Genomic DNA, 14,093 nt, shown 5'->3' with positions numbered 1-14,093 from the left:
GAGCTCAGCAATTGTCAAACCCTGGCCCTGGGGTGCAGGTTTTGGTGTCTCCTGCAAGATCCTTCCCTACCATCTGCACCAGCACAGAGCTACCCTCTCTTTGGGCTCCTATGCAGTGGAGTCCTGACCTTGTACATATCCCTCTGACTTATTCTTGCAGACTTCTAAACTCTGGTCATCTATCAGTACATCCTCAAATGTTTCTGGCACCTCCCTGTAGCTTGACACATCAATCCTCTCCTCTATAGCGTGGAGTTTCTTTGCTGTTTCCCTGTCCCAGGCAATTTGGATTGGCAGCTACAGCCTCAGCTGATGCAGGCTGCAAGCTGGTCCTTTCACTTCAGTGGCACTGAGCTATTTCAGAGCGGCCAGGACCTGCCCGTGCTGCTCACCGCCTTTCACACACATCGGTGGAAGTGGGAGTGTTTTTACGAAGGTGGCCTGTGCTGTCAGCCCTGCTCTGTGACAGTGAAATTGCTGTTATCGAACCAAGGAACAGGACACCTCCTTCTGCAGACCCCCATCCCTTCAGCAGCCCCGGGCTGCCCCCTGCCTGCCCCCACCGCTCCCTGGGCTCCGGCAGCTGCCCCCCATCTTCTCCCCACCCATAGCCCACAGCTAAAATACCTGCTGCTGCCTGACTCCGATTTTATACCGCTTCCCAGAGGGGCAGAGCAGGGCATTAACACTCCCCTTTAAAGAGCTCCTGCCTGGTTTTTTTTTTTCTTTTCTTTTAGCTGCGATGCTAAAATATTGTGGGCACAGCAGCACTCCGGTGTTTTAGAGCATTTATTTTCCTAAACAGTAGCTTAAAGAAGAAAAATGCTGCTATCCCCACTATGTCCCCTGCATTTTATCCTAATTTGAGTTTGTAGCATCCCCATTTTCTCTTCCTTTCTCCCTTTTCTTAAGGCATTATTTCTTTTAGATTCTAAAATGTGGAGTATTGGTAATGCTATTTTTTTAAATGGAAGATTTCCAGAGGAGAAACATTCCTGTTTTGCAAGGGAAACAGAAAACGCATTTGCATCCTTGAAATTTCCTGCACTAGAATAAAAAGCCCTTCCATGGGAACAGGGCATGAAACACAAATATTGTGCAACAACAACAGAAAAATGGAAATGGGTAGCATTTTTGCAAACAGCTTTTTGCACTCTTGCCTTAGAAATCAAGCAAAATTTTCAGAAAAAAAAAAATCCAAAACACCCAGGATGCAATTTTAGTGTCAGTCCAGGGCTACAAAAATAAACTCCAGATTTTGGAGGAAGAACAAATGTATTGAAAGCCATTCTGCCCAGCTTTACTATGACCTTCGAGTAGGATCCACCAGGTTCACCTTGCAGGAGGGGCCTGCCCAGAAGTCCTTTCATTGCAAACAGGCTCTGCTTGTCCTCTTCAGCCAGTTCAGAGGGAACAGACCTCGGGAGCAGAGAGATCTGGAGATCACAGCGCTGCTGCCAGGAGGGAGCAGTCCATAGCTGGGGATGTGCTGGGAGGCCATATTCCCACCCCACTTTATTTCTGAACCATTTGGTCATGAAATCCTGCTAAGGATCAGAAGTGAAGCCCTCTGACCCAGTCACCCAGCCGCATACCTAACAGATAACGATTAAAGGCATTGCGTGAGTCAGAGAGAGAGTCTTTGGGCTGCAATTAAATACACAACCAGGACTGATTAATTGGAAAAGAATCCTTATCCGTAAACGGAAGAAAATACTCTGCTCACCGCACGTGTTAGGGCAGCGATGGAGATGAGCAGAAGGCTTCGCACGGCCAAACTGCCTTCCCTCAGGACTCAAGCACACCTTTAACCTTGGGGGAAACCATGCGCTGGGATGCTACCAAAGCCAGGAGCTGGTGAGAAGAAGCCACACAAGAAGGAAAATTTTCTTCCTCTGTTTTTTTTCTTCATATTTGGAGTCAGTTTGGGGGACATGTCACTGAAGAGCAGCATATGCACAGAAATAAAACTGCAATCTTCACTTTATCTCAGTGGTGCTGCTCTAGAAGAAACGTGTTGTCATCCCACAAGGGAAGACTCCAGTGTTTACATGGGAATAATAGCAAAGAAAGGGGCTAAACTACTTATTTCCTCTGCTTTGATTCATTTTGGAGACTATCTCCTCCTGTGTTACTGACTGACAACAGCTTGAGATGCTGAAGTTGGTTAATTGTTATGAATCCCCAGAGCATTATTGCAAGCCACGTGAAAACATGGAAGGGAGCAATAATCACCTGTGATTCTGGTGACAGAGTTAATTCTATAAAATGAGGGGATTCATCAGTTTGGGGAGCACATGGGACAAGTTTACTCATCTGCAGTGAACCTCCTCCATACCAAGGAGTCAGATGCAGTCCTTTGGGCTGAGATGGGGCTGTCTTTTGGAAGCCACTCAGCTCTGATTTAGGGACTCCAGTGGCTGGAGAAATGAAGGATGCTGGCCGAGATAAAGCAGAATGAGCCCCTGGCTTAGGATGCAAGGGTGTCATTACATAGTTGCTTGTGTCACTGCATCCTAAAGGGAAGCACTAAGCTAATTGATGCAAAGTTGTCTTTATCCTGGTAGAACTATGCAACAACAGCTCCTTTGGCCTAAAAACCTGATGTCTCCTCGGCAGGTTTGCCAGTGCAGGAGCCACGTAGACCAGACTCCCAAGTGCAAACCAGCACTAAGCAGGGCTGGGAGGGAAAAGGATATAAAAGTCTGGGTCCGACAGTGGAGTGGCCTATCTGCCTACACAGTCACCACATTTGATAGGTCTGAAAGATGACTTGATGATCACAAGCCATCAGATCACAACAGAGTCAGAACACCAGAGGGAAATGAAGATGTTTCTTTTGGGCTTATGCCCTGGACTGTGTTTGGATGGATGGGGTAGCCTGACCTCACTCCTACAAGTAGTCCCTCCCAGGGGAGGGTGGTGATCAAGGGAGTTATCTGCATGCCCCACACTGGAGGGAGCGTGAAAAGTCAGTGCTGCACATAATGCTCTCATTCTTTCTCCTTGCCCTGCAAATTTGTAGCTGTTGATTAAATCCCTTTGCAGAGGAGAGCATTACAAGGCTTCTGCATGCTATCCCAGGCAAAGACCTCTCTACTCCTTCTGTGTTTTCATACTCACGTTGGCCTCTGCCCACTGAATAACAACAGTAATTGGATGTGTTTAAATAGCACTGCTCATTATTGTTTGGCGAGTAATCAGACAAGTCTCCTGTCCCCTGCAACCTGACCGCCACGTGCCGTTGAGGAAGGCCAGCCACAGCTCCTCCTCCTCCTCCTCTCCTCCCACCCACGTCCCCTTACCTCTCCACCCTGCCCAAGTTGAGCATACAAATTGTATTCCTGTGATAACAAGTTTTCTCTCCATGGCCAGCTGAGGCAACATTGAGGCAACCTTGAGCTGTTTGTTGGGGTGGTAATTGCGTGTGGAGGCAAAGGGTTCGAATGGAGGAGACAGGGCTGATCCACTGTGCTGCTTTGGTTTCTTGGTGGCTAGGACTGAGGCAGACAGTATAACAGAAGGGAATGAAATGCCATTCATATATCCTCCCAGGTGCATTCTGGCTGGCAGGCAGAGAGCATATTGCCTTGGTTTGTTAACTCTCAGAAACGTATGGGCAGCTCTGGTTGGCTTCTGTGAAAGCTTGGATGTTGGATGTATAGGTGGATGCCAACGCTCTTGGGTCTGACTGCAGGTCAGAGTGGCCTCGGCGAGGACCACCATCCCCACTTGGGTGCTGGTCTTTGTTCAAACAGCCACGTTTGCAGGAGAAGCAGGGGATTCCTGCCTGGTGGAGCATGTTTGTGCTGAGCATCTCCGTGGTCCTCCTTCTTTGCTCCCATCGCTCGCTAAAAAGGAAGGGGGGGGGGGAAAGCCTCATCACCAATCCGGGCTCAGAAGCAGCAGCAAACGACCTGAATCACCATTCAGATGTAGATACCAGACCAATAACGAGTATTTGCTGACAGCCCATTGGCCACACATCTTTGCATGAGCCATGCCACGTCTCTTTATTATGACTAACAGACACACTTGCAGAAGTCAGAATCTATTTCCAGGTGATTCACGAGTGTGTAGGAAAAGGGGGGGGGGGGGGGGGGGGAACAACAGACTAAATACACCTGGTAATTTATTTGCTATGAATAATTTGAGCAGCCCCAAGTGATGGACATATCTTAGTTATTTATCCTGGGGGTGAAATTTGCAGGTGCTGCAGACACGGTGTGCTCCAGAGCAGGCCCTCCTTTTAACGTTTGCCTCCCCCGCCCCAGTATAAACCTCTATGGCTATATTTGGAACAAGATATAAGACATGCTTCATCCAAGTCTTTCATTAATTGCCATTTCTGGAATCTCCTGCCAGATAAATTATTCCCCACAGAATCCCTGTCTTAAGGGTTAGGAAAGGGTTACTGAGCGTGCCTTCCCATTTGGGCTGCGTGGGTGGAAATATCGTTGGCTTTCATCTCCAAACCTGTAAAGAACAAGCAGCTGCTGAAGAGATGGGCGCCTTGTAAATCATTGCAATAAATAAATACTGAAGCGGGCGTATCATCGTAGGCATGGCTCTGTGCAAGGGCTGGGTGCCGGACCCCGACCCCACAGGACTGGCTCTGGAGGAGACATCCGTGGTTGCTCTTCTTTGCTCTGCCCTGGAGTGGGTGGTTTGCCCTCACGTGGCTCCTGGTGAGCGCTGGCTGCAGTTTTGGGCCAAGGTTGTTGGAGTTTTTCCTTGTGGGTTGCAAGAGAGTAATTTTCTGGAGCCCAGCCCCTCTGTGTTAGTCGGCAGAATAGCTAATACGAGTGGTGGCTCCTCCGTATCTCACATTTTGTGTCACCATATTGTAACTGCAGGGTTGTGTCTTCTGGCACCACCGGACTGTGATGCATTTCATTATTTTTGGTGTTAAAATTCAGGGAGATTTTTCCATCAAATATCTTTGTATTTGTTTCCAGAAACAAATGATTAGCATTAGTATTCATTAGTATTCGTGTTAACAATTGATAAAGGGCCCACTACTGTAGTATCTGTGCATAGCACACAAAATTCAATTAAAAATATAATAATTTCCTCAAGCCATGATCATATAATCTGTACCATCCCCCAAAACTCGTTTCTGAGACTTCCCCCAAAGTTTACTGCAGAAGGATCTGTTTTTCAATGAAAAAGGGCTCTGAGTCAAGGATGCTGCGGTCGAACAAGCAGGACCAGGCTGGGGAGGGCGGGAGAAGGCATGTACAGCACAAACCAGGAATGCTTTTCAGTAGTGCCAGGCCAGGGCAGCTCTGCTCCCAGTCGTCCTGTCTGTCCTGCGGCAGAGTTGGTGTGCCCGGGTAAGGCTGCATCCCCCACCCTGGCAGGGTGGATCTCCAAATGGCTTAAGGGATTAGGGTCTTCTCCATCCAAATGCTTTGTCGCCTCCATCCTTCTGGTTGCCTCATTTTTTGGAGTCCAGCGGCGATGTTTCCCTCTCTCCTGGCTCTGCAGACTTGTTTCACAGCCTCACTGGGCAGGTGGTCAATCTGACGCCCAAGGAGGGTGCTGGAGACCGTTGCATGGCTGGAGACCGCAGCCCTGACACTTCCTCTTGAGGAACAGCTTCTGCAGTCCTGAAGAGGTCCCCTTACTGCTGGGGACCCATGGCCAGACTTCCCACCAGCATGTGGTGTCTGACATGGCATCTAACTCACAGCTAACACCCCAGAGCAAACAGCCAGTCACTCAGAGTCTATATGTGTCATGTGTAGGCACGTTCCCCGCTCAAGGACATGTGGCATTATTCTGCTCTGCTGAGCCTCTGGGGGTAAACCAGCAAGGAGGGACGGATGCCACCACAAACCTCCAGCAAGCAACAAAAGGCATCTTGGAGGCATCCAGGCTCCTGCAAAGGCGTGTTTGGATGGAAGCCGTTGCATTTTCAAACAGTATGGGTGGGTACATGCTTTGTGGTTTTCCTGAAGCTGGTTCACTTGGTGAGGTCAGTGGCAGGGTTGAATTTTCAATAAACAAGAGAACTGACTGGCTGTTTAGACCTTGTTTCACTCGTTCAGTCCAAAGCTGTGTTTGCCAGACAAGCTTGGTGCTGCCAACCAGCATCTCAATATTTGATGTGCTTTGCACAGAGTGAAGTCTACTGAGGGTCTTGGATTTGAGGCAGAAGAGCATCTGGCCAGCTCTTACTACCATGGAGCATCTCTTGCTGACAGGAGCATCTCTTACAACTGCAGTCCAGCTCCAGCAATTCAGGACCTAAACAACATGCTTAAAACCTCCCTGTGTGCTCTGGAGGTTATCCAGATTATTTTGGACCATACGACAGATGACTTCTCCAGGGTTATGGCAGAAAGCATGTGGCCATCGGCACTCATAGAGTCCTACCTTTACACTGGGAATATGTCATGGGGAAGAAATGACCTTCAGTGATTAAAATATCCCAACCCACCCCTGGAGCTTCACCCTGAGATGCTGAGAACAGTTGTGTGAGTGGGGAGAAGAGAGGTCTGGAGTCCTGGCAGTAAGATAAATTGGCTGTTCATCAGATCCTTGATGGGTCTTGAGTGTTATCTTCTCACAGGCTTTGTATTTCTGGTGAATATGTTTAACTCAAGTGCCATATCAGTGTATGTGAGAAGAGCCGGGAGGAAATTATATGGCCTTTGCGCAGTTTGGTTCACATAGGTGGGAAGTTAAACGTGAGCTTAACCCTGCTGTGGGCCTGGCTGTGTTTATGGGGGCAGATCTTTCACAAGAGTAGGCACATTGACCAAAGAGGGCAGTTCTGACAAAAAAATCTAAGTCCACCTTGTCAGTATGTGTGATGCTGACAGATCCTAAATAAATGGAGTGGACCCCAATTGAACCACCTTTCACTAAAATAACAGATGCCCCTGAAACTTGGAGCACCGCAGCCCTCAGGGACATCTGCGGCAACTGCCTTTAAACACCATTCATTTCATTCATATATCCAAATACAAAATGTGGTACTGGGGCACAAGACATAGATTTGCAAGAACTCCGAGCCTATGAACGGGTGTTGGGATTACATAAATCAATAGGAGTATTTTCCTCTGTATCTTTGCATCTTGACCAGACCTCCACTTTTCATGTTATTTAATTGTACTAGAAGAATAACAGTGAGATAATATTTTTGAGCATATCCCCTGTTTGCAGAACACAGCAGTTGGTCATGTATGTCTGAGCTCCATGTGCTTTCCACGTGTAGCTTTCGACTGATGTCAATGATCCAGAAAAAGGCTACTCCAGAGCTCACCTGAAATACCAAACCCTGCAGGTCGTTCCCTGCTTTTCATCCAGCCTTGGACTGGCCCCTGTGTTTCTCCATGCCTGACGGGTAGCTGGGAATAATCACACTTCTGTGCTTCATCCTGCACCAAGGAGGATGGCTGTATTACAGCCGATGAAGCCGTCAGCCTCCCCAGAAACAGAGGCGGGTGAGTACCTGAGATAAACAGTTCAGCCTTGGCACTTTTCTTGAAAGTTGTTGCTTCTATTTAAGAGCTCGCGTGCCTGAAAGCCTGTCTGGTTTTTTCTGACTGTATCAGTTGGTCTAATAAAAGATACTACCTTTCCATACAAGCCTGCTCTGCACTTCTGAGCTTAGGTCATTTATCCTTCACTTCATGCTGCTGACAATGACTGAGGCTCCCTGGCCATACAATATCTAGGAAGTCAATTCTGTGTCAAGCCCTTGGGTTTACATGCATGGCCACAGTGAATATACTCATTCACTCATCAAGCTCATCAGCTCTCCCTCCTGCTGCTTTTGCTGCAGAGAAAGCAAACGGTGATCTCCACGGACCCTTCCCTGGGGACATGGGCTGATGCACCCAAGGACCTCATGGGGCTCTGTAGCATGGGTCTACCCAACATAGAGGAATCCCACTGGGTTTCCACTGGGCATTTCCCACCCTGGAAAGGATGAACCACTCTTTAGCCACTCGTTAGCTATTATTTAACAGCTAATGTTGCTAATGAAAGGCCAGGAGGTGGCACAGAGGTGGCACTTCCCCAGGAGTCTCTTGCAGGGGTTGCACCCAGAGACCCTTGGTGGGTCCTGTGGAGCCCAAGCTACTGTCTGACTCTGCGTGGACAGTTTTGGTGCTCTCTGCCCCAGCGTTACGCACTTCACAGTGACAGCAGTGTCAACCCAAGTGGCTGCTGACCTGGCTGCAGTCAGTATTGCTCAATGCAGCACTTCCACATGAACACACGCAGAGAACTATGCTTAATTTTCTGATCCAGAAAGGCTGCTATAATTTGGGCACAAAATCATCCTGTAAGGCAGTCCTGCTGGGTCACTAATCAGGACCTTCACTCCCATCATCCCCACCCCAGGGGCTGTAAGAAGACCTGCAACAGTAAAATGCACTGGACCTGCCCACGGAGTTGGCAGGGGACAGGTTTCCCAGCATCGGTGGCTCCCCAGGGTGACTGGCCAGACTGCAGGGTTATCACCTGCAGGGAGCCTGACCCAGGAGGGAAATCCCCTGGTGAAAAAATATACATCACCTTCCTCATTAACAGCAGACTACAAAAAAAAAAAAAACCACCAACAAAAACAACATGCTGCAAAAGAATAATGAACAGATCACCTGTGAGAAATCAGTTCTGTAAATGCATATAGCACTGTGTTAAAGGATGGAGTGTTTATAGGAGATCACGTACTATCACGGGCAGATAAAATGAGCAGAACAAAAATTAAGTTTTGAAAGGGTTGTAAACTTCAGCTTCAGGGTGTAAACCAGGTCCTAATTAATGGGGGCTGAGAGGAATATTTAGTTTTGTAGCAAGTTATTCTACAACGCGCTCCCATAGAGCATGGTGCCTTCCCAGGAAGCATCTCTTGTTGGACAGTGTGAGAAAGCAGAATCTGGGCAAACCAGATCGTGGGATGATCCAATCTGCCACATCCATCACTGCTACCCTCTTCTGTCATGAATGTGCAGGGTAGTGATCTGCTCCATTAAATCTCTCCGTACAGAAGGCTATATCTGTGTACCTATTTGTAGCTGCAGTTGCATGAATGCTTCTCTCAGGGCTGGGGGGGAGACTGAGCAAGAAATACTGCAAACATGCACAGAGAATAACCCATAAGTATGTAGTCTGTTCCACGCAGCATCTGTGAATGCATCAGTGCTGTGTGCTTGTATGAGCCGGTGTGTGCATACATTTTACATATATATCTCTCTCAGAAAATATTATTTGATGGCTTGTGATTAAATGGGTCGTTTTTTAATATGTGACACATGCATAAAGAAATGCATGTATGCACTTGCATGTAAAATAACCAAGTACGAAGGAAAAGTATCAAGATAATCAGCCTGTGCACTGAGCTAATGCTATGTATTTGTAAAAAGCATTGCAGTCGGTGGGAATCTCACCAGGTCACGCAGAAGAGTGAGGAGGGCTGGTGTCCTCAGTGTCTGTGAAAAGCACCAGAGACCTGAAAGTCTTTCCAAAACGTGCTCCCTTCAGTTAAAAATCAATCAAAAATCCCCTCCCTTTCCTAGTGCCTGAAGCATAACAAAAGGTTCTTTAAAGATCTATTATTTTCCAGCAACTAAAAGTTTGGATTGGGGGTATTTTCAAATTATAGGTGCTGTTCCCTTTGCCTCTCACTTTTGGCAATTGCAGCACTGCAAGCCCGACCGTGGTTCCTGCGAGGAAGAGCAGGAGGAAGATGAAGGCAGAAATACAGCTCTATTTATGCTGATACTAGATCTCAGGCTACATGATCTCATCTAATTTAAAGTTGCTCCAAATGAACTATCTCCAAGAATATAATTTTAATGTTTCCGTATCAGGCCATTCTTATCTTTCTGTATTACCATGATATCATTCAGGAATAATAATCGCACTATTAGTTTTGGTGTCTAAACAAGCTGGCGAGGAGAAATGGATTTCAGTCACCGCCCTGGAACTCGCTGCTGTCTCAAAAAAAAAAAAAAAAAAAAAAAAGATGCGAAGTTTATAAACCCCATCCTCGGGGGATGTACAACTGCAACAGATGCCCTTCCAGGACAGACGATTTAGGGTAAAAATGGAAGTATTTAAGGATGGAGGCGTTGGCATCTCCAAGGAAATCTTTCTTTTCCTCTCCGCCTTTTTTTAACGGGGGCATATATGGGATGTAAATGAACAAAATACAGCCCGAAATGCCCCGAGCTGATCGGAGAGTGTGTGTGTGATGCATCCAGGCAAAGGCACCAGCCAATGAAAACAAGGCTGCCTATTTTTTATCATTAATATTGCGAAGCAACATTAACTGATTGGAAAGACTTTTCGGGAGCAGGCAGAGCCCGCGAGCCATCACTCCTTTCCGAACGATTTGTCTTGCTATCCGGATTTTTGAGAACGACGCCAGGTTTCCCTCGTTTAATCTTCGTGAGGGATGACGAATGATAGAATTCCCCCCCCCCCCGCCGCCCCCGAAGAATCTGAGAATAAACAATGAAAACAAAGGGAGTTTTGTATTTTAAACGGCGGAGGGGAAAACACAATATACTGAGGCGAGGGAGTCGGGGGAAGCGGCGCCAGCGCGGGTTTAAGCGCGGATGCTACGCGCGGCCGCGCACACCCGGCCGCGGCCGCTCCGCGGGGCAGAGCGCCGGCAGCCGGGGCCGCTGCTATCGCTGTTTCCACGGGGGAAGTGGGGTAAAAAAAAAAAAAAAAGTTTCCACGCGTGTCACCCTACCACGGCCACGTGCAAGCCCGCAGGTGCCCGAGCGCTGGGCAACTCCGCCCCGGCCCGTGGCGGGCGTCCCGACGGGGCTACCGGGACGACGCGTGGCATGGAGGTCCCCGAGGGGGGGTAACGCAGCCGGGGGGGGGGGCAGCCGGGAGGAAGGGGCCGCCTGCAGCCCCCTTTTTTTGTTTGCGGGTCCCGTACGCTCGCAGTGGCTGCTGGGGGTGGGGGGGAGGCTCGAGGGAGCCCACCTTGGGAAGGGAACATTTCCACGGAGAAGGTCCGGTGCCGTCCCGGGGGGGTCCCAACCGCAGCCCCCGCTCCGGGCACGGGGCTCCCGGCGAGGGCTGTGAAATTCGCGGCTCATTTCTGGGCTCAACGAAAAAAGCTGCCGGGATGGCGCTGGCGGCAGCAGAGCCAAAGCCTCCGGCGCTGCCGGCCCCGTCCAGGTGAGTGGACTCTAAATCATATGCCCCCCTCTTCTTCTTCCTCCTCCTCTTCCTCCTCCTTCTCCTCCCCGGGCCCTCACGCACACGGCTCTGCCGGGAAATGAAAATCATTTATTGCAAGCGGAAAGGAAGAAAGCAGGAAATAAGGTCGAGGGTGGTTTATGCTAGTAATATTATTATATTTATTAATATAAATATTAATATTAATATTTGGAGGAGGGGGGTAGGCAGGTACCCACCAACAACAGCACCCCGGCACGGAGCGGACCGCGGCGGCGGCTCCCCGCCGGGCAGAAGGCGAAGTTCCCGGCGGAGCGGCGGCCGTGCCCCGGCGCGGGGTACGGGGGGAGCCCGGAGGGGCCGGGGCGGCCGCCCCCGCCTGGCCCGTGGAGCCCCCCCCGCCTGGCCCGGGGAGCCCCCCCCCCGCCGCGCCGCCGGCCCGACTTCTCGTTTCTCTGCCCGGTCGCTTTCGGGAAGGGGCGGGCGGGGGCAGGGGGTGGCCCGGCGGGGCCTTTTCGGAGCAGGTTTGTTAAGCAAAGCAGGTGCTAAAAACCAATAAGCCTGGAACAAACGCGGTCCCCGCCGGGAGCTGGGACAATTGTTTCCATTTAATAAATATTTTCCCCACGGGCGTTTCGCGGGAGGCAGGCAATTATTCAAAGCAAGCCGGGACGCGGGCCGGCTCCCGGGGTTAAGCGGGGCTGCGGAGCGGCGAAGGGGGAAAGCGGGCGGGGTTATAAGCGAGAGAGCGGCCGGGCGCACGGCGGAGTGCAGCGCTCGCAGCCCCGACGGCGGCGGCGGCGGCGGCGTCGGCGGCCGCGGTGGTGGGGACCCCGGAGGGCGCCGGGACCGGCCCCGCTCCGCACCCCGGCGGGATGGGGGGAGGATGGGGACGACCCCCTTCGCTTCTCTCGCCTCCCCCGCAGCTGCTATTAGCGCAGCAACTCACAAAAGCCTTCTTTTTAATCCGCGCGTTTGAAGGTGTGGGGGGGTGTCCTCCTTTCCCCTCCTTTCTTCCTCCTCCTCCCTCCCCTGTCCCCTCCCCTCCTCTTCCTCTCGCCCTTCCTCTCTCCCTCTCTTTTTAAGGGGGTCCCCCTCCTCGCTGATTGGGCGCCCGGCCGCGCTGTGAACGCCCTGCCGCTATGTCAGCCTGCCCGCCGCAGCCCCTCGCCTTTGAACTGCCCCGCGTCGCTCCGCGTCCCCACCGCCGGCCCGCTGCAGCGCCCGGCGGCTCCCCGCCCGCCTAGCCGCCCGCCGGGCCCCGCGGGCCGCTGCTCCGCGCTGCTCCGCGCCCCTCCGCGCCTCTCCGTGCCCCGCCCCGGCAGGGCTCCCGCCGGGGACGGCGTTGGCGGAGGACCTGTGATGATCAGCTGAGCCCGCTCCTCCCGCTCCTCCGGCTGCCTCGGCCTCCTCCTCCTCTTCCTCCTCCTCCTCCTCCCGCCGCCGTCCGGCGCCCCGCACCGCAGCGCCCCGCCGAGCCGCCCGCCCGCTCGCCCGGCCGAAGCATGTCCAAGCCCAGCGACCACATCAAGCGCCCCATGAACGCCTTCATGGTGTGGTCCCGCGGCCAGAGGCGCAAGATGGCCCAGGAGAACCCCAAAATGCACAACTCGGAGATTAGTAAGCGGCTGGGCGCGGAGTGGAAGTTGCTCTCCGAGGCGGAGAAGCGGCCCTACATCGACGAGGCCAAGCGGCTGCGGGCGCAGCACATGAAGGAGCATCCCGACTACAAGTACAGACCCCGGCGCAAGCCCAAGAACCTGCTCAAAAAGGACAGGTATGTCTTCCCTTTGCCTTACCTCGGGGAAACCGATCCCTTAAAGGCCGCCGGGCTTCCCGTGGGGGCCACTGACTCTCTGCTGAGCTCCCCGGAGAAGGCCAGGGCTTTCCTGCCTCCCACCTCAGCACCTTACTCCTTACTTGACCCCAGCCAGTTCAGCTCCAGCGCCATTCAGAAGATGACTGAGGTTCCTCACACCTTAGCCACCAGCACCCTGCCCTACGCCTCCACCTTGGGATACCAGAACGGGGCGTTCGGCAGCTTGAGCTGCCCCAGCCAACACACCCACACTCACCCCTCGCCAACTAACCCGGGCTATGTCGTGCCATGTAACTGTACCGCTTGGTCGGCTTCCAGTTTGCAACCTCCAGTTGCCTACATATTATTCCCAGGCATGACCAAGACTGGGATAGACCCCTATTCTTCAGCACATGCGACTGCCATGTAACACCCACCCACACCCCCACGGGCGCGTGTGTCTGTGTCCCTCCCCGGGTGGCAGCTGGAACTGGGATTCCTTCGTGTGCATGTACATAAAACCTGCAGAAGCAAAAGGCCACCAGAAACAGGACTCTGCTGCCCGCCACGGGGCCGGGACAGACGCGGACGCTGCCTCGGGGACTCGGAGATGCTCTCGCCTAAACCTCGCCTAAACCTGAGAGCTGGCCCCAGGTTCGGGGGGGGATCTGCAATCGCGGGTCAGATAGGAGCCCGACACTTGTAAGAGTTGTAAATGTGTTTAAAAAAAAAAAAAAAAAAAGCGAACCTTGAACTGCCCTTTCGGGACAAAGCGGGGAAGAAAAAGAAAAAAAGAAAGAGAGAGAGGCGGTTTCGATTTTTATTTATTCTCTTAACGTCTATGAGTTCTCCAGGGTCTCATGTCACTTGGACTTGACTTTGGGAAGTCGCAGTCTTACTATGTTTTTTTTTGTTTTGTTTTCCTTTTGCACATTAAAAGACGAGATCAGCTGTGTTATATATATAAATATATATATATTTTGCCACCACGCACTACTAGGTAAAATTGCTTTTCATGTCAGAAAAAGGTTCTTCAAAGTTAAAAAAAAAGGGGGGGGGGAGAAACATTTATATTTAAAACATATGATAGTGTTTGCTTAATTTAAAACAGATAGTTCTTAAATTTGTGTGATCCAGT

General features: G+C 51.2%; 1 protein-coding gene across 1 annotated transcript; it reads left to right on the top strand.

The window, feature by feature from the left end:
• Positions 1 to 12,662: 12,662 nt before the first annotated feature.
• SOX14 (SRY-box transcription factor 14) lies at positions 12,663 to 13,385 on the top strand. Its single transcript, XM_009462768.2, has one exon. The coding sequence runs from the start codon at positions 12,663 to 12,665 to the stop codon at positions 13,383 to 13,385; it is 723 nt and encodes a 240-aa protein (XP_009461043.1).
• Positions 13,386 to 14,093: the final 708 nt, after the last annotated feature.

This window comes from Nipponia nippon, unplaced genomic scaffold (genome assembly GCF_047370975.1).
Source record: "Nipponia nippon isolate SJK-2023a ecotype South Korea unplaced genomic scaffold, ASM4737097v1 scaffold_7, whole genome shotgun sequence".
NCBI classification, from domain to species: domain Eukaryota; kingdom Metazoa; phylum Chordata; class Aves; order Pelecaniformes; family Threskiornithidae; genus Nipponia; species Nipponia nippon.
Note: the sequence above shows the minus strand (reverse complement) of the source record. Positions and strands in the feature narration are given on the sequence as shown.